Source organism: Aureococcus anophagefferens (genome assembly GCF_000186865.1).
Source record: "Aureococcus anophagefferens unplaced genomic scaffold AURANscaffold_9, whole genome shotgun sequence".
Classification (NCBI taxonomy): domain Eukaryota; class Pelagophyceae; order Pelagomonadales; family Pelagomonadaceae; genus Aureococcus; species Aureococcus anophagefferens.
Window position 1 is genome coordinate 1,122,618 of NW_008705569.1, and position 19,083 is coordinate 1,141,700.

Consider the following 19,083-nt stretch of genomic DNA (forward strand, 5'->3'; position numbering starts at 1 on the left):
GAGCGCCGTGAATAAGTTTGCGTTACACGGACAACATATCTTGGGCAGCGCCGCTGTCAAAACGCTTTCAAGCAATATGGGCGCACCCGGCGGCCTGCGCTTCGAGCCGTCGAGCGTCGCCCTCGTCGGCCTCGAGCCCCCGGGTGAGGATGCGGCGCCCGAGAAGCTCGCGCTCAAGCTGCGCATCCGCTGCGAGTGCGGCGGCGCACCCGCCGAGACCTGGGCCGACACGACGACGGACGCCGTCGAGGGCGAGGTCGAGCCGACGGCGGCGACGGTCTTCTTCGGCAAGGCCATGTCCATCCCCGCGGCGCCCCTGGAGCTCGCCTTCGGCCCCGTCGACGGCCTGCTCCGCACGGTCTTGGTGGTGGACGTCGACGTCGCGCGCGGCGACGCGGACGAGCCCGAGTTCGCGACGGTCGGCGCCGCGACGGTGCCGCTCTACGGCGCCGTCGCCGCGGGCCTGCCCGTCTTCGAGGTCGATGCGCCCATCGTCGCGCCGGCGCCCGCCGAGGAGGACGCGGAGCCCGCGCCGTCGCCGGGGGTCTTGAAAGCGCGCTTCGCTTTGGACGAGGAGCTCACGGACTACCTCGACGGCGCGCGCGTGCTCCGCGTCGCTACGGCGGTCCTCACGAAGCCGCCGCCGGGCGCCTGGTGCCCCGCGCCGAAGAGCGCCGAGGAGCTCGAGGCCGCGGGCGACGAGCCGGAGCCCGAGGACCTGTCGCCCTTCGCGTTCGACCTCCGCGTCGTCGGCGACGGCGCGGCGCCGCCGCTGCCGGGCGACCTCGACCTCGGGGCCGCGCGCCTCGCCTTCGTCGACGAGACGCCGCCGCCGCCGGAGGAGACCGAGGACGGCGGCGAGGCCCCGGAGCCCGGTGACGGCGGCGACGACGCGTCCGCGGCGGCGGCGTCGGCCGCGCCGTCGGACCCGCCCGCCGGGGAGGACGCGGAGCCCGCCGAGGAGCCGCCGCCGCCCTTCGTCGGGTACCGCGCGGCCTGGAGCGACGCGGCGCCGTCGCTCTTCCTGCCGCGGGAGACGTGCGTCGCGCTCGCGGCCGCCGCGGCGGCCGGCGAGCCCGAGCTCGTCTTCGAGATCGCGCGAAAAGTCCCGCCGCCGCCGCCGGACCCGGAGGCCGAGGTCGACCCGGAGGCCCCGGCGCCCGAGCCGACCGTGGAGACGGCGACGGTGACGCTCGACGCGAAGGGCTTCTGGGGCGGCGCTTCCAATCTCGACGCGTCCGGCGCCGTCGTCGCGCCGCCGCCGCCCGCGCCGGACCTGCCCGACGCCGAGGAGTCCGCTGGGGAGAGCCTGGCCCAGACGTCGTTGGAGGACCCCGGCGAGACCGGCGAGCCGCCCGCGGAGGCCGCGGACGGCGCCGAGGACGCGGAGCCGGAGCCCGAACCCGAGCCCGCGAAGCACCTCAGCGAATTGCTCGACGACCACGGCACGGAGCTCGCCCTCGGCCTGACGCTCTCGAAGCCCCTCGTGGCGCCCGTCGACCCATCCTCAAAACCGACCTACGAGGGCCTCGTCCCGAAGACCAAAATCGCGTCGCTCTGCGGCACCGCGGGCCCGCGCGACTTCAAGGTCGAGTTCAAGGACGAGATCGACGACGTCGTCACGACGCTCAGCGAGGAGATGGCAAAGATCATCATCTCCAAGGACCCGACGGGCAAAGCGCCCGTCGAGGACTTCGACGAGCGCCAGTGGCTCTACGGTTTGAACACGGGCACGCTCGAGCCCGCGGACGTCGGCGGCAAGATTCTCGGGCCCTACCACGCCTTCAAGGAGCGGCTCAAGCCCTGCATCCAGCGCGTCGTGCGCAAGTACTTCCCCGACGCGCCGACGACGCCCCACCGCGACTGCGACGACTGGCGCGAGCTCGGCGAGTACGACCGTTTTTTGAACGCGGTCTACGCGGAGCTCGTCACGAACGTCATCGAGGTCACGAACAAGCGGTTCCGCGACGCCGAGTCGAACCAGGAGCCGGAGTCGAAGCCGTCGCCCTTCGTCGAGGAGCACGACGACGACGACGACAAGGCCGTCGTCAAGTGCAAGGTCTTCGTGGAGAAGGTGCTGATGAAGTGCGAGGATTTCGAGGGCCAGGGCGACGTCGCGCGCGCGGCCGCGCACTTCGCCGAGGCCTTTGAGCACATCAAGCAGCAGATCGGCCTCTTCCCCGCCGAGGCCAAGGGGCTCGCCTTCGTCCTGGGCAACTGCTACCGCGCCGCGGGGCTCGCCGCGGGCCGGTGTTTGGGCCGGCGCCTCGACGGCGCCGCGCTCGGTCCCGTGCTCGCGCACCTCAAGGAGGCGCTGGCCCTCGACTGCGCCCACGACGGCGCCCTGGCGGTCTACGGCGCGGCGTTGTTGGAGGCCGGCGACGCGAAGGGCGCGCGCTGCGTGCTGGAAGAAGCTTTGGACCCGTCCGCGGAGTCCCTGAAAGAGGGCGCCGCGGACGCGGCCGTGCTCACGACGACGCTCCTCGCCGTCGTCGACGTCGCCGACGGCGACCTCCCCAAGGCGCGGCGCACGCTCGAGAAAGCGGCCCGGGCGAACAACACGCCGGGCCAGGACGGCGCGCGGGGCCGCGCGTACGTCGGCCTCGCGGCCGCGACGTGGCTCCACGGCTTCGGGCTCACGGCCTGCGCGACCAAGGCTTTGGATTTGGCCCTCGCGGGCGAAGCGCGCGCGTCGGCGCTCGCGCGCGTCGCCGGCCCGCTCCGCGACAGCTTCACGCCGCCCGAGCTCCGCGCGGAGCTCGACGCGGAGCGCGCGTTCCTCCTGCTCGCCGCGGGGGAGCTGGGCCCGGCGGAGGTCGTCGCGACGAAGGCGACCTACGCGGCGCCGGACCTGGGCCGCGCCTGGCTCGCGCTGGGCCTCGTCCACGACGCCGCGCGGCGGACGGCGGACGCCGCGGGCACTTTAGCCCGCGCGCTCGCGCTGCTCAACGCGCCGGAGTCGCCGGAGCCGGCGCCGCTCTGGCTCTTCTGCCGCGTCTGCGATCTGGCCATCCTGCAGGGCGACCTGGACCTGGCCAAGGACGTGGCGATCATCGCGTGCCAGCGGGGGAAGAACGCGGTGCCGTGGATCATGGCCGCGCGCGCGTTCATCCTCTTGGGGGAGCACGCGGAGGCCGAGGCGGCGCTCACGGAGGCGAACATCCGGAACCCGGACAGCGCCGAGACCTGGGGCTACCTCGTCCTCGCGAACCTGGGCCAGTACGTCCTCGGCGACTCGAAACGGATCGACCAGGCCGCGAGTTGCCTCGACCAGGCGAAGAACCTCTTCCTCGACGACGGCAACATATTGACGGACGTCGGCGTCGCCTTCGCCGAGGTCGACCGCCTCACGGTGGCGGCGGAGGTCCTCGCGGCGGCGGCCGCGCTGCCCTACGGCGACTTCACGAAGCACGCGAAACTGGCCCTCGCGCGCGTCCTCGCGAAGCAGAACAAGGTCGTCGAGGCGACGGACGAGTACGCGAGCCTGCTGGGCACGGCCACGGGCGACGAGGCCGCCATCCTCAAGGCCGAGCTCGCGCCCCTCCTCGCGGTCCTCGGCAAGCCCCTCTCCCTGGACTCGCGCGCGCAGCCCCTCCAGCCCTGAGGCGCGCGCGCCGTCCGCTCCGTTTACACCATCGCCAGGTCCGCGAGGACGCGCGCGTAGGCGGGCGTGCGCGCGCCCTGGGCGTCGCGCACGACGAGGGGCGCGTCCGGCGCGACGGCCGCGGCGGCGTCGTCGCCGGGCGCCGCGAGGCGCAGCACCCAGACGCCGAAGAGCGGCGGCTTCCCCTCGCGGCCGACGACGGGCAGGTGGCGCAGGATGGCGAGCCCGTTTGCCTTCGCCGCCGCCGCGACGCGCGCCAGGTTGACGTGGAGCCCGCCCTCGCAGCAGACGAAGCGGTCGCCCGCCGCGCCGCCGCGGAGGAGCCGCGCGCCGGCGGCGCAGTAGGCCTCGACGCCGCCCCGGAACTCGTAGCGCGCGCCCGCGGACTGCTCGCAGTTCGGGAAGGCGCCGAAGGTCGTCGACGCCGCGCCGGACCCGTCGAAGGCGACGTTGAAGTAGGGCGGCGTGCCCGTGACGATCCGCTGGGCGGCTTCGCACCCCTCGTGGAGCTCGGAAAAGCCGCGCGCGTCGCGGAGGTCGCCGTCGACCACGGCACAGGGCGCGCCGTTGTAGGCGATGGACCGCCGCGCGAGGGTCGCCGAGTCGACCTGGGCCTCGACGCCGCGGCCCTCGTAGTCGACGCCCGCCTCGAGGCACTTCCACGCGACGAGCTGCAAGACGCTCCCGATTCCGCAGCCGACGTCGACGTGGCGGACGCGCCCCGCGACCTCGCCGCTCGCGACCCAGGCCGTGACGACGTCCTCCGTCGAGTAGCGGTGGCCGCCGACGCGCTGGAAGACGCGCCACGCGCCGCTCAAGCAGCAGAGCTCCTCGCCGGGGCCGGGCGCGCCGACGCCCGCGGGCCGCGGGCCCCGGCGCGTCGACGCCTCGGACCGCGGCGCCGTCACGCGGCCGGGCTTCTTCGCGGCCTTGCTCAGCTTCCCGCTCCGCGGCGCGAGCCCGCTGCCGCCGCAGACGCCACACGACCCGTCGTCCTCCGCGCCCTCGGCCATGCGCTTCCGCTGGCGCGCGCCCATCTTCGGCTTGAGCCGCGTGCCGGCGCCCTTGCACTTCCAGCACGCGGACGACGCGCCGAAGCCGGGCAAGGCCGGTGGTGGTGCTGCGGCTGAGGCGTCGAGCTGGGGCTCGGCGGCGGAGAGCTGGGCCATCGCTATGCCTCAACGAGACCTCAAGTGCAGCACACAGTGCAGTTTTACTTGGCAGCACGATGTCAAGTTCCTCATTTCTAAAACCACAATCAAGCGTCTCCCACCTGGCTGACGGAGAATTCCTTCGTGGTTGGAAAGGTATTGCTTATCCTGATTACCTACTATGGCCACCATGGTTGCGACGACCGTGACGATGCACCGCAAAGACTTTGCCGTCCAGGACGCCTGGCAGACCAAGACGTTCCGCTGCGTCGAGCGCACGGGCGATTTCAAGCAGTTCCTCAACGACGCGGGGCTGCCCCGTATCCTCGGCGAGATCGTCGAGCGCCTGAGCGGCGTCGGCGCGACCATGACCATGGGCATCCACGACAACATGTTCTACCGCACGGAGCACGGCCTGCTCAAGGACAAGGTGAACCTGCCCGTGCCGCTCGACGGCTCCGAGGTCTCGGACCGCAACGCGCTCGGCCACGCGATCACGAAGCGCGGGTCGCTCGTGGGCGGCGCCGTCGAGGTGCGCAGCGTCACCACGTGCAACGGCAAGGGCAACAACGGCATGGCGAGGTACGAGATCGTCGGCGACGAGCTGCTCGTCACCGTGGCGAACTTGGACACGGGCGCGGCGTTCCGGTTGCGCATGGAGCGCGTCGACGAGGCGCCGTCGCCCTGGTTCTAGGGGCTCCGCTGTAATGTGTGCAAGTGTGGTCCCGGCGGGCGTTTCGTATGCGAGGCGGGCGACGCGCGGCGCTCGTCCGCGGCGCGGCGCGCCGTCGCGGCGGCGGCCGCCACGAGGTCGTCGAAGCTGCGAGGCGTGCCTCCGCGACGCCGCGCATGTCCGACGTAGCCAGCGCAAGACCGCAAAAGGCCGGGCTCTTCGACGGTCCCCAAAAAGAATGACAGTTGCACGCGCCTCGAAGTAGGTGTTGCAGCTTTGCACTCGCCTTGAAGTAGCATTGTTGCACCTTTTAAAAGCTGCCCAAGCATGAGTCGATGGTCGCCGCTGCTGCTGCTGCTCCTGGGTGGCAGCGTCGGCGACGAGGCGGGCATCGACGTCGTCATCGAGGCCACGGCCGCGGACGTCTACTACGCCCTGCCCTACGCGCTCTTCGCGCTGCGGCGGCGCGGCCGCGGCTTCGTCGGGTCCATCACCGTCAGCTACGCCGCGGCGGAGCGCAGGGACTTCGCCAAGCTGGAGAAGGTCTTCCCCGCTTCGCCGGGCAACGGGACGCGGCGCGACGTCGTCTTCACGTCCGCCGGCGCGCCCGGCGGCGCGCGGCTCGCGGCGGACGCCGTCGCGTTCCGCCGCGTCGACGCGGCGAGCTGGGCCGCGAGGAACGGCACGTTCCTCCGCGCGCCCGACGACGACGGGACGGGCGCCCTGCGCGCCGCGCTGCGCTGCGTGGCCCTCGAGGACGTGGACTTTGGCGACGCGGCCAGAGCGCTGCGGCGCTGCGGCGACGTCGCGCGGCGCGAGCGCCGCGCGGCGGCCGCGCGGCGCGGCCTCTGCCTCGACGGGCGGCTCGCGCCGGAGCACTTCGTCATCGGCGCCCAGAAGGCGGGCACGACGACCTTCGCGTCCGCGCTCGCGGCGCAGCCGTCGATCGTGCTGCCCGAGGGCGCGTCCGCGGGCGCCCGGAAGGAGCCGCACGTCTTCGACGGGCCCGTGCTCCGCGAGGAGTGGCTGCGGCGCTACCCCGCCTGCGAACGGAAGGCCGGCGCGGCGGACGTCGCGGCCGCCGTCGCGGCCGCCCGGGCCCGCGGCGGCCTCGCGACCGTCGAGCTCCGTTCGGGCGCCGCCGCGCGGCGCGTGGGCCTCGACGCGACGCCCGTGCTCTACGTGGACGCCGCGCCGAAGATCGTGGCGCAGTACGGCGCTCTGGCGCCGCGGCTCTCGTTCACGGTCCTGCTCCGGGACCCCGTCGGGCGCACGGCGTCCGCGTTCCACAACTGGGTCCGCGCGGGGTGGCGCCGGGAGAAGTCCAAGGCGGACCGCGTGGAGACGCTGGAGCAGTACGTGGCCTACCTCGCGAAGCGCGGCGGCCGCGACCCGTTCTCGCACGTCCCGGGCGGCGTCGGGCGCCTCTTTCGCGCGCGCGGCGGACGCGAGCCGCGCAGGTCTGGGGGCCTTTCGCGGGGTCCAAGTACGCGGACCACCTGCGCGCGTGGTTCGCCGCGCTCGCGCCGTCCCAGTTCGCCGTCGTGCCCTTCCGCTACCTCGACGACGACCCGCCCCGGCGCGCGCTCTTTCCCTGGACGAGAAAGCGGACGGAGCGGGCTCCGCCGCCGCCGCTCGCGCCGCGCGACGCGGCCAACGAGTCGGCGCTCGACTTCACGCTGCGGCGCCTCGGGCTGCCGCTCCCGGAGACCCGGGCCGTCGACTGCATCGCCCTGAACCGCCGCCGCGCGCTCGACGGCGCCGCGGGCCGCGCGCTCGGGCCCTGCAACGCGCGCGCGCGCGCGCCGGAGGACGACGCGCTGTCGCCGGCGTCGGCCGCGGCCCTCGCGAAGCTCGTCGCGACCCACGTCTCGCCGCTCAAGGTCGCCCGGGTCCTCGCCGGCGCGCCGGGGGAGGAGCCGCCGCGGCTCTTCGCGTTCCGCGGAGACGCGAAGGACCCCGCCGCCGTCGCCGACTGGCTCGCGCGGAGCTGGTGATACGTGTTAGCTCGCGTAGCTCCCCTCGTCGTGTCTCTCGTAGCCGCTCGTCTCGAGGAGGTTCTCGATGATCTGCTGCTTGACGTTCTGGCGGATGTCGTTCGCGCGGCGGATCGCGGTCATGCGCACCTGCGGGCGGCGTCGTTCCGCGCGTCCGCGGCGCCGCGGGCAATCGGCGAAGCGCGCCAAAAAACGGATCGCGGCGCGGCGCCGCGCGGCCTTGGACCGGAGCATGGCCTCCTTCTCCTCGTGATGCGGGCTGTGGATGACGACCTCCTCCTCGACCTTTCGCGCCTCGAGCTTCGTGATGTCGAATTTCGGGACGCTCGAGCCGCGCTTCATGGCGTTCGAGCGCTGGTGCGCCGCCGACGCCCGCGGACCGCGCGCCCAGCCCGAGCGTTGGCTTTTTGTTGCCGGGAAAGTTGAACGGCAATAAAATAGGTTTCTCGCAGCCCTCGTCGCCTGGATCTGCTGTTTGTGCTCGCGCGCCCGCGTCGCGGACGATGCTGGGCATGGCGCGGACGCGGTCATGGTTCGGGTCGAGCCTGCCGAGCTGCACCTACCCGCGGGAGCGGGCCTGCTGCGACGACGTCCAGCGCGAGGTCGTCTACAGCAGCGTCCACGACCCGCCGCGGCCGAGCACGCTCGTGGAGAACGTGCTGCTCGAGTCGACGCTGGACCGGCTCTTCCCACTGGACCCCAAGTCCGGCGCGCTCTGGTGCGACGAGACCTTCTGGTTCGACTCCGTCGAGGGCGACGAGGACGGGCCCGAGGACGACCGGCTCCTCGCGCCGGCGCCGCGCCTGAGCGCACCGGACCGGAACCGCCGCTCGCTGAAGGCGAAGCTCCAGGGCGAGTGGGTGCTCACGGCGGCCGACGTCGGCAACGACGGCGCGGCCCACATGCGGCTCAACGGCCGGTCGTGGGTCGCGATCAGGCTCGCGGCGTACGTCCTGGGCCGCAACGTCGGCCACCTGCGCCAGTACTTTGACGTGCACGGCGACCGCGTCACCGTGCGCCAGACGGGGCTGCCGAGCTTCACGACGCACCTGCGCGTCGACTGCGGCGACGCGCGCTACCCGCCGGAGCGCGCGGTCCTCACGTCGGGCTACGTGGCGCCGGGCACCCACGCCTGGGACGGCGCGACGCTCGCGACAACCATCACGAAGCCCGACGCGTCCGGCGGCTTCGACGGCTTCTCCCGCGAGTTCCGCAGCGACAGCGAGTTCGTCTACTCCAACTTCGTGCTGGACGAGAACGAGAACCGCAAGCCCGTCGTCGTCCTCACCTTCACCCGCGTCACGGGCGGCCAGCTCTCCGCCGACCGCTAGGGCGGGGGGCGGCCTTTTGTAAAAGGTTTTTCTCATTGATCTTCAAGTTGTTCTTCAACGAGGCTGCCCGGGCTGTGACGATGGGGCGTCGAGGCTCCGTGGGCCTGGTCCTGCTCGGGATCCTCTACTACTTTCACGACGCCGTCATCACCGTATTGCCGAAACCTGTCGACGATCTGCTGTTGCGCTGCCTCTATCCCCGCGAGAAGGTCAACACAAACGCTGGCGACGTCCACCTGCCTCACATCACCTACGCGCGGCCAATCGCGCTCGAGGACGGCGAGGACCTGTCCGCGGCCTTCGACCCGCGGGGCTACCCGAAGCTGCTGCGCAACGTCGTCGCGCGGGACCAGGACGCCATCGTCGCGTACCTGGCGGAGCGCAACGCGGGACGGACGATGCGCATGCTCGACTACACGGAGGCCATCGAATCCGGCGCGCCGCGGCGCCTCGCGTCCCCGCGCGTCGAACCGCGCACGTCCTAGGCCCCCACTTCTCGAGTTCCTGCATGCGGAACATTCCGGACGTCGTCGTCGGCTTCGACGAGTACGCGCGGGCGCACCTGTTCTCGAACGTGTCCCGCAACAGCTCCGCGCTGTACGCGGGCTTCGAGGCGATCACGGACGCGGACGCCGTCGCGGAGGTCGTCGGCGTCGACATCACGGAGCTCGGCGGCCGCGACTATCGCCTGAACCAGCTCTTCACGTCGAACTTTGCGAACGGCACGGCGTCCGCGGCGCTGCACTGCGCGCCCATCGACTCCGTCGTCGTGCAGCTCGTCGGGACGAAGACCTGGTACTTCGTGGCGCCCGACGACCTCAAGGACATCCCGGCGACGCCCATGCCCACGTTCTTCGCCTTCCCCCACACGGACGACGAGCTCCTCGCGCGCGTGCGGCACGTCCACGTCGTCAAGCAGCGGCCGGGCGACGTCCTCTACTTCGGCCCGTCGTGGTGCCACGCCGTCTGGACGGAGCCGGGGCCCAACGTCATGTTCAACATGCGCTACAACGCGCCCCACCTCGTCAAGGCCGGGCCGCGGTACCTGTTCTGGAAGGTCATGGCGCGCATCCTCAAAAACAACATCCGCCAGAAGTCGGGCATCAACCCCCAGGACAACAAGAAGTTCTACGGCCGCCTCTACGAGGACCTCATGTCCTACTACGCGGACTGCGGCCGCAGCGACGCCGCCGAGAAGCTTTTCGCGGCGCGGCATAAGGCGCCCTAGCCCGCGGCGCGCGGGGACCGCCGGGGTGCAGCACCAGCCTCCGATTGGACCGCGGATTAGAACCAGCCGCGGAACCACTCGGGGTGCACCGTGTCCAGCGCGCCGACGAGGAAGGGGCCGAGGATGAAGAGGAGCTTGCCCCACTTGCCGGCCGCGGACTCGGACTCGTCGTCGCCCTCCGCCGCGAGGAGCGCCGGTCGCCTCCGGACGGCGGCGGCGCCGACGCGCGGCGGCGAGGTGGAGCCTCGGCTGCGCGCCGCGGAGCGCGGCGCGCGCACCACGGGCGGCGCGAGAGCAGCTGCGGCGGCGACGAGTGCGAGGAGTGGTGCGACGCGCATGACAGCGGTTTTGCAGCGATGCAAACGGCGCGTCTACGACCTCGAGCGCCGCGCCGGTGCGTCGGGCCCAAACTCTGGGAGAGCGCCGCAGCGATGCGAACGGCGCGTCTACGACCTCGAGCGCCGCGCCGGTGCGTCGGGCCCAAACTCTGGGAGAGCGCCGAGCTTTACTTGATCAACAATCTTTGCACGCACCGCGACGCCAAAAGTCCAGGCTGTTTCTTATGGCAGCATTGTCGCAGCGGCGGCTTCCACTGCCCGCGCCGCGCGTTGCACCCGGCTAGTCGCTGCACGAAGGAACGCGCGGCTCGGCGTCGCGGCCGTCGCGCAACCGCCGCCATGTCGGCGGACATCGAGACGCCGGACTGGGCCAAGCCGGGCAGCCAGATGGGCAACGACGACGACGCGTCGCCGGCGTGGGCGAGCGAGGGCGTCGTGTCCCAGCAGAAGACGGAGCAGGAGGTGGAGATTCTGACGGACCTGAAGGAGTACTTCGAGCTGGAGGACGTCGGCAAGGAGCTCGTGGGCACGGCCGTGTTCCAGGCGCTCTTCGACCTGCTCGTGACCATCTACAACTACCGCGGCTACAGCGGCGACATCGACCGCGTCGACTTCACGTCCGTCGTCACGGAGACCTACTCCAAGGCCTTCATGCTCGGCTGGATCGTCACGGCCATCGGCCACTTCAAGGCGCGCGCGAAGAACAAGGAGAAGAAGCAGATCATCCCCTTCCTCCACCCGTCGGTCCTCGACGAGGGCGCGCTGAAGTACGTGCCGCGGGGGTCGTCGGCGGCGGCGTCGCTCGTGACGGCGCTCTTCTGGACCGTGGTCATGGGCAGCTCCGTCGTCGTCCTGGTTCTCATCCTGTGGCTCATGGTCGGCAAGGACCAGGACGACGACAAGATGAACGGCTACCTCTACAGCGTCTACCAGGCCGTCATCGGCGGCTTCTTCGGCTGGAACGTCATCGCCGTGGGCATGATCCAGGGCTCGACGACGATCCCGCCGGAGATTTTGGCGGCGTACGAGCGGCAGAAGGGCGGCGCGGAGGAGAACGAGCGCGCGCACTTCCGGCTCGACGAGAAGGTCGTCACGACGGTCATGGTCGACACCGTCGGCAAGGTCTTCGCCTGCTTCTCCGCGGCGCACCGCGTCGTCTTCGTGACCCTGGTCTTCGCCGTCGCGTCGCTGTCGACGGCGTTCACCTACGGCTACCTCTACGACGGCGACATGAACGAGGGCGACGGCGGGCTGAACCGCGTCGAGGGGCGGGACCAGCTCATCGCGGACATGTGCGGGAGCACGCTCTTCGCGGCCGTCGCCGTGTCGCTCGCGTGCTCGTGGTACAAGGGCCCCATCGAGAACGGCAAGCTGCCCTACCTCGACCCCGCGGTCTTCGACAACGGCCTCCTCCGCGGCTTCCCGCGCGACTTCTCGAGCGCGTCGCGGCGCGTCGCGACGAACGCGGGCTTCTGGTGCGCGGCGGTCGTGTCCTTCACCGTCGCGTTCTCCTACATCCTGGGCGTCGAGATCGTCTTCAGCGGCCAGTCGTACGTGAACATGAAGATCATGTACTACATCCCCCTCTGCGGCCTCATCGCCGCCATGAACGTCATGCAGCTCGCCGCGGACATCCCCGAGGCGGACCGGGAGCGGCTCGAGGCCGCGCGGAAGCGCGGCGGCGTCCGCGCGCCGCCCGACGACGACGACGTCGTCGTCGAGCTCGAGGTCGACGAGGCGGGCGCGGACGCGCCTAAGGACGACCCCTAGGCGTCGTTAGTCTCGTCCTGCATGCGCTTCGCGAGGCGCCGCTCGAGCTTCTTCAGCGGGTCCGACGAGAGGCGCGGGTCGAAGCTGAGCTCGAGGTAGGACACGCGCCGCGTCGCCGGCTCGACGGCCGCGTAGAGCGCCTTCTTGAGCACGTTGCCCTGGACGCGGCACAGCGCCGCGATGTCCGACGTCTCGAGGACCTCGCCCTCGCCGACGACGCGGACCGTGTGGCTGCTGTGCGCCTCGTCCGGGTGGCGCGCGTAGATGACCTGGGCAGCAAAAGGGTGATTCAACGTCGCTTCAACGTGAGTGTTCCGCGCGCGCGCGTTCCGAAAAAAACATCCCTGCTTCGAGACCGTTCCGAGAGATGATCGCTCGTCCAAAAATCAGCCGAAACGAGTGGAAAACGGCCGAGATAGGAGCCTTTGAAGTTGGGAATCTCGCTCTCTTTTGCTGCCCTGTAGATGACGTAGTCGCCGCCGTAGCGGCAGCCGCTGCCGACGACGTAGCCCCGCGCGTTCAGGTCCTCGAGCACGGCGCCGCGCCGCGACACGGGCCCGGCGTCGTCGCCGGCCGCGGCGCGCGCGTCGTAGGCCATGACCTGCTCCGGGAAGAGCACGGCGGGCAGGCCCCGCTTCTTCGCGTTGCCGCCCTTCTCGCCGCCGACGCGCCGCGCCCACATCTTGAAGGACTTCATGAGCGACTTCTCCTCGCGGCCGCTCCAGCACAGCAGCGTGTGGCCCAGGCCCGTCGTCGCCGGCCACCGCTCCATCATGAGGCCCTTGGCGCGGGCCGTGCGCGCGTCCATGATCGCCGGGCCCGCGGCGTGCGGCGTCGGGGTCGGCGCCGCAGTTCGCGCCGTGGCGTCCTGCGCCGTCGCGTTTCGCGCGGCGTTGGGCGCGTCTTGCGGCGCGGCTTGCGCGGGCGGCGCGTCCTCCGCGGGCGCCGCGTCTTGCAGCGCGGCTTGCGCGGGCGCCGCGTCTTGCGCCGCATCTTCCGCGGGCGCGGCGTCTTGCGGCCGTTGCGCGACTGGCGCGGGAGTACCGTCTTGCGGCTCCGCGTGCGTGGGTGTCGCGCACATCGCGTCCGGCTCGGCGGTCGACATCACCACCATCGCCGCTGGGTTCAAGATGAACTGCACCTGCCTTCCGTTGTCAAGCTGTGGCCACCATGACAGCACTCCAGTTTGCATTCCATCTGGCTTCGACTCGCAATGGCGCCGCGCTTCATCGCGTCGCTGTTGTGGGGCGCGGCGGCGGCAGCCGGCGGCGCGTTCTGCGGTCTCGAGGCGCCGTACTGCTGGGGCAACATGAAATCGCTCGCCTCGAGCTCGTCGACGCTGCTCAGCGGGCTGACAACAAAGGCCGCCGGCGAGGAAGGCGGCAAGGTTGCGTTCGGCGACGTCGACGGCGACGGCGTCGACGAGCTCGTGCTCGTGAGCGGCAGCTCCATGGCGGTCTACGCGCGCGACGGCGACGCGTTCGTCGCGCGCGGCACCGTCGGCTCGAGCTCCGCGTTCCTGAATCCGACGCTCGCGGACATGGACGGCGACGGCGACCTGGACCTCGTCGTCGGCTACAGCTCCTACGCGGCGCTGGGCTACTTCCGGAACGACGGCACCGGCACCTTCGAAGAGGTCCCGAGCTCCGACGCGGCGTACCCGTTCAACGGCGCGCTTAGCAACGGCGACTACTCGTACATGTCGCCGTCTTTCGCGGACCTCGACCTCGACGGGGATCTCGACTGCGTCCTCGGCGAGAAGTTCTTCAACTTGTACAGATTCGAGAACGTGGACGGCGCCTGGACGCTGACGGAGGAGATCGTCACCGCCGCGCACTACGGCAGCCCCTCTCTCGGAGACCTCGACGGCGACGGCGACTTTGATCTGTTGATCGGCTTCGGGTACCAGGACGGATCGTGGTACGGGCGGCTCGGGTACCGGGAGAACATCGGCTCGGCCACGATCCCGCTCTTCGAGGAGCCCTCGGACGACCCGCTCGCGGGCTTCGACGGCTCGGAGCACTCGTCGCCCGTCTTCTACGACTTCGACGACGACAACGCGACGGACGTCGTCGTCTCCTACTCGACGGGCGCGCTCGCGCTCCTCGAGAGCGGGTCCCTGTCGGACACGACGAGCTCCTTTTACTACGTCTCGACGACCTACGAGGACCCCTTCAACGCCATCGACGTCGGCATCAAGGCGACGCCCGCGCTCGCGGATTTGGACGGAGACGGAGATCTCGATCTCGCCATCGGCGAGCAAAGGGACAACTCGATCGTGCTCTTCAACTACTTCGAGAACATCGGGACAGCGACCGTGCCGGTTTTCGAGCGCGCGGCGAACAACATCGTCGGCGTCATCGACGCGGGTACCTGGGGCGACTTTACGCCGACGTTCGGCGACGTCGACGGGGATAACGACTACGACCTCCTCTCGGGCGACATGTACCACCGCCTCTATTACTTCCAGAACAATGGCGACCCGACGGCGCCGAGCTTCGCGAAGATCGACTCGGGCCACGCCTTCGACGGCCTCTTCTCCTACGACACCGGAAACACGCTCGCGCCGTATCTCGTCGACTTCGACGGCGACGGCGACCTGGACCTCGTCGCGGCGGAGTCCGACACCGGGGCCCTCGCCTACGCGGAGAACGTCGGCACGCCCACGAGCCCGAACTACGTGATGCGCACGGGCGACGCGAACCCCTTCTCGGCCGTGTCCTTCAGCACGAATTCGTACGCTTACAACCCGGCGTGCGCGGACGTCGACAACGACGGCCTCATCGACGTCGTCGTCGGCGACCGCGACACGGACGAGCTCCTCTGGTTCCGCAACGAGGCGGGCACGATCAGCGGCACGGGCCAGGCGTTGGATATCGACGAGCCCGGCCCGGCGCTCGAGGGCTACGCGCCGACGTTCGCGGACGTCGACGGCGACGGGGATCTCGACCTCGTCGCCGGCGTCAGCGACGGCACCCTGCGCCTCTACGTTCGCGACTACTGCGTGCCGACGAGCCCCTGCAACTCGAACGGCATCTGCAACACCGCGCGCGTCTCCGTCGGCGCGACGATGACGTCCGTGTCTTTCTCCGAGGCGAGCTGCGAATGCCTCGTTGGCTTTGAGGGTACGTACTGCGAGCGATGCCAGTCGGGCTTCTTCGGCACGAGCTGCGACTTGTGCCCCGAGGGAGGCGACGAGGACCGCAAGTCGCCGCGGCTCACGGACACGTGCGGCGTGAAGAATAGCGGCGTCTCGCGCGGGACGTGCGACGACGGCACGTGGGGCGGCGGCACCTGCGAGTGCCTCGAGCCCTTCTCCGGCGACGGCTGCCTCGACGGCTCCTGCCCCAACGGCACGCGCGTCGCGACGACGCCCTCCGACGGCTACAATTTCGCGACCTGCGAGGCCTGCGCGTCGGGCTTCTGGAGCCTCGGGCCGGACGCGGCGACGTGCACCAAGGCCGAGGCGGGCACGCGCGCGCTGCCGGACGGCTCCGGCGTCGAGGTCTGCGCGCCGGGGACCTACGCGGCCGCGGGGGCGGTGAACTGCAGCGCCTGCGACGACGGCTACTGGTCCGACGCGGGTGCGACGACGTGCGTGGGCACCTACGCGGGCACGGCCGTCTTTCCGAACCGGAGCGGCTTCTACACGTGCCCCGCCGGCACGTACTCGGATAACCGGGCGGCCGCTTGCACGCCATGTCCTGCAGGATTTTACGCGGCGTCCGCCGGGAGCGCGACCTGCACGGAGGCGGCCGTCGGGACGGAGGCCGTCGTCGTCGTCGCCGTCGCCAGCAAATCGGCCGCGCCGACCGCGGCGCCGACCACCGGCGCCGCCGCCCCGGGACCGTTCACCCCGCCGTGGAAGAAGCCGACACCGTCGCCCGTCCCCGCGCCGACGCCGACGCCCGTCGCTACCCCGGTGTGGAGGAAGCCGACACCGATGCCAGTTCCCTCGCCGACGCCGGCGCCCGTCGCTTCCGCGTCGACGCCCGCGCCTGCGCCGACGCCGCGGCCGACGACCGCGCCCGTCGCATCTTCCTCGACGTCCTCGGACGCGACGTCGTCGGACGACTGCCTGCCGTCGACGCTGTACCTCACGTTCAGCGGCTACAGCTCGTGGAACGGGGACTACGACTACGTCGCGGCCGGCTCGGACTTCACGGACGCCTCGGAATACGACATCTGCGACGACAGCTACCACCTGTGGTCCAAGGCCTCCGGCACGGGCGTGCTCTGCTGGTCCGCGTCGTCCCAGTTCAGCAATCAGTGGATCTACTTGTACTTCAACGGCTACGGGGCGAGCATGTACGGCGGCTACCAGTGCTCCGACTACACGGCGGATCCGACGGACTGCGACATGATCTCGTCGACGTACGGCCTCTCGAGCGCGTCGGCGTCCGGTTGCGCGTCGAGCGAAGCCGTCGTCGCGTCGCCGACGACGTCGGACGCGACGTCATCGGACGCGTCGTCGTCGGACGACTGCCTGCCGTCGACGCTGTACCTCACGTTCAGCGGCTACAGCTCGTGGAACGGGGACTACGACTACGTCGCGGCCGGCTCGGACTTCACGGACGCCTCGGAATACGACATCTGCGACGACAGCTACCGAGTCAACTTCCAAATAAGGCGTCCGCTAGCACGTAAAGACGTCCCCGGGCGAATCCTACGTCCGCGGACGGTTCCTAGACGAGCTGGGGAGGTAACTCGACGGTTTTGGGCTTGGGGCGGCGCCCCATTGCCAAAACGATCGAGTTACCTCCGATTTTACCCCGGCGACGTTGTGCGGACGAAAAATACCACAGCAGTGAGAGCATGGCGCTACCATCTCAGCGCGCTGCGCGCGGTGGACTTGCTGCGCTGCGAGCCTGACCTCACACATGTTCTCGAGGGTCGTTTCGACGCGCTGGCCAGCGACGAAGTCGAAATTTTCTCCCGCGCGGCGCGCGGGGCGGGTGCGGCGACTCTGTGGCAGCGGCCTCTCGGGCGGCGGCAGCGGCGGCTGCGCGGAGCAGGCTCGTTCTCCGGCGAGGGCGCGACCTCCTGCACGCCGCGCGCGAGCGGCACGTGCAGCTGCGCCGGTTCTGGACCGCTACGCGCACTGGATCCCGCCGAATTTTTCCTCCCGCGCTTCGCGCGGCAAGGAGGCGCTCGAGACCAAAACCGGTGCCTGGGCGCTGCGCGGCTTCATGGAGGTGGTCTAGAACATGTTCGAGGACGCCATGGACTTGGTCTCCGCTATAATCTCCACGCGCGCGCGCGACGACGACGACGACGACGACGACGACGACGACGACCGGCCGGCCGGCCGGCCGACCGGCCGGGGCCGGGGCCGACGGCGCAAATGGCGTCCGTCGACGCCTCCGGCTTCGGCCCTGCGTCCCCGGGGTAAGACTAGGCGCCCCCGGCGTCGTAGCGACCGTAAATGCACTTTTCCCGATTAACGACGGGTCTGCCTCGCTTATTGGGAAGTTGACTCTACCACCTGTGGTCCAAGGCCTCCGGCACGGGCGTGCTCTGCTGGTCCGCGTCGTCCCAGTTCAGCAATCAGTGGATCTACTTGTACTTCAACGGCTACGGGGCGAGCATGTACGGCGGCTACCAGTGCTCCGACTACACGGCGGATCCGACGGACTGCGACATGATCTCGTCGACGTACGGCCTCTCGAGCGCGTCGGCGTCCGGTTGCGCGTCGAGCGAAGCCGTCGTCGCGTCGCCGACGACGTCGGACGCAACGTCATCGGACGCGACGTCGTCGGACGACTGCCTGCCGTCGACGCTGTACCTCACGTTCAGCGGCTACAGCCAGTGGAACGGGGACTACGACTACGTCGCGGCCGGCTCGGACTTCACGGACGCCTCGGAATACGACATCTGCGACGACAGCTACCACTTGTGGTCCAAGGCCTCCGGCACGGGCGTGCTCTGCTGGTCCGCGTCGTCCCAGTTCAGCAATCAGTGGATCTACTTGTACTTCAACGGCTACGGGGCGAGCATGTACGGCGGCTACCAGTGCTCCGACTACACGGCGGATCCGACGGACTGCGACATGATCTCGTCGACGTACGGCCTCTCGAGCGCGTCGGCGTCTGGCTACGACTGCCGCCGTAGGCTCGCCGTCGAGTACGTGACGGGCGCCGAGGGGTCCAGCGCGGCGCGCGCCTGCGAGGCCGGGACTTTTTCGCCTGGCGGCTCGCACGGCTGCCAGCCCTGCACGCCGGGGTCGTACCAGCCCGAGGAGGGCCAGGAGGAGTGCCTCGTCTGCGAGGACCCCTACACGACGCTCGACTACGGCGCGACGGAGCAGGACGCGTGCGTCGAGGGCTGGTACCTCAAGGACGGCGCGTGCGCGGCCTGCGCCGACGTCGACGGCGCGGACTGCGTGTCGTCCGGGACGACGCTCGAGCGCCTGCCGCTGGACAAGGACTGGTGGCGCATGTCGATGAACACGAGCCACACCTACGAGTGCGTCTACAAGAACGCGTGCGTGGGCTGGAGCCCCGAGGTCAACGGCACGGTCGCGGGCCCCTTCTCCGCGGGCGACGTATGCAACGAAGGGCACGAAGGCCCGCGGTGCCAGGTCTGCGAGAACGAGTATTATCGGCACCAAGCACCGGAAGCACGACGCACGACGGAAGCGACGACGACGACGACGCGACGACGACGACGACGACAACGACGACGAGGACGACACGCCGATCTGCCGGGATTTCAACAATGGAGGCTGCAGTTGGCCCGCGTGTAGGTACCGGCACGTGGCCGACGGCGGCCGGCCGCGCGTCGGCGCGTACTCCGCAAGGAGCGCGCGCCACCGCGGCCAGCGCCGCGCCGGCTAGCCGGCGCGAAGAGGACGGCTGTCCGGCGTCCTGCGCGACTCGCGCGAGAGTGGGATCTCGCGCGCGTTTTGGGCCGGGGGCGAGCTGCGTCACACCGGGCAGGTCGGCGCTCCTCCGCTCGCTCCGAGTTCCGCGTGGTCACTTGTGAAACGCCG

At 70.6% G+C, this 19,083-nt stretch overlaps 4 protein-coding genes across 4 annotated transcripts; all 4 read left to right on the plus strand.

Annotated features, from left to right (window-relative positions):
* Positions 1–295: 295 nt before the first annotated feature.
* On the plus strand, positions 296–7,425 carry AURANDRAFT_64256 (hypothetical protein; the record flags this gene model as incomplete). The annotated part of the gene is made up of 4 exons (XM_009038727.1): positions 296–3,550; positions 4,994–5,442; positions 5,755–6,832; positions 6,889–7,425. The coding sequence occupies 4 exons, from the start codon at positions 296–298 to the stop codon at positions 7,423–7,425; spliced, it is 5,319 nt and encodes a 1,772-aa protein (XP_009036975.1).
* Positions 7,426–7,928: 503 nt separating this feature from the next.
* AURANDRAFT_71656 (hypothetical protein) lies at positions 7,929–10,444 on the plus strand (the record flags this gene model as incomplete). Its single annotated transcript, XM_009038728.1, has 3 exons — positions 7,929–8,723; positions 8,819–9,210; positions 9,258–10,444. 3 exons carry the CDS (start codon positions 7,929–7,931, stop codon positions 9,982–9,984), a joined length of 1,914 nt encoding a protein of 637 aa, XP_009036976.1.
* Positions 10,445–10,661: 217 nt separating this feature from the next.
* On the plus strand, positions 10,662–12,092 carry AURANDRAFT_64258 (hypothetical protein; the record flags this gene model as incomplete). Its single annotated transcript, XM_009038729.1, has 1 exon — positions 10,662–12,092. One exon carries the CDS (start codon positions 10,662–10,664, stop codon positions 12,090–12,092), a length of 1,431 nt encoding a protein of 476 aa, XP_009036977.1.
* A 1,213-nt stretch (positions 12,093–13,305) lies between these two features.
* AURANDRAFT_64259 (hypothetical protein) lies at positions 13,306–18,928 on the plus strand (the record flags this gene model as incomplete). Its single annotated transcript, XM_009038730.1, has 4 exons — positions 13,306–15,793; positions 16,043–16,704; positions 17,590–18,686; positions 18,838–18,928. The coding sequence occupies 4 exons, from the start codon at positions 13,306–13,308 to the stop codon at positions 18,926–18,928; spliced, it is 4,338 nt and encodes a 1,445-aa protein (XP_009036978.1).
* Between the last annotated feature and the right edge of the window lie 155 nt (positions 18,929–19,083).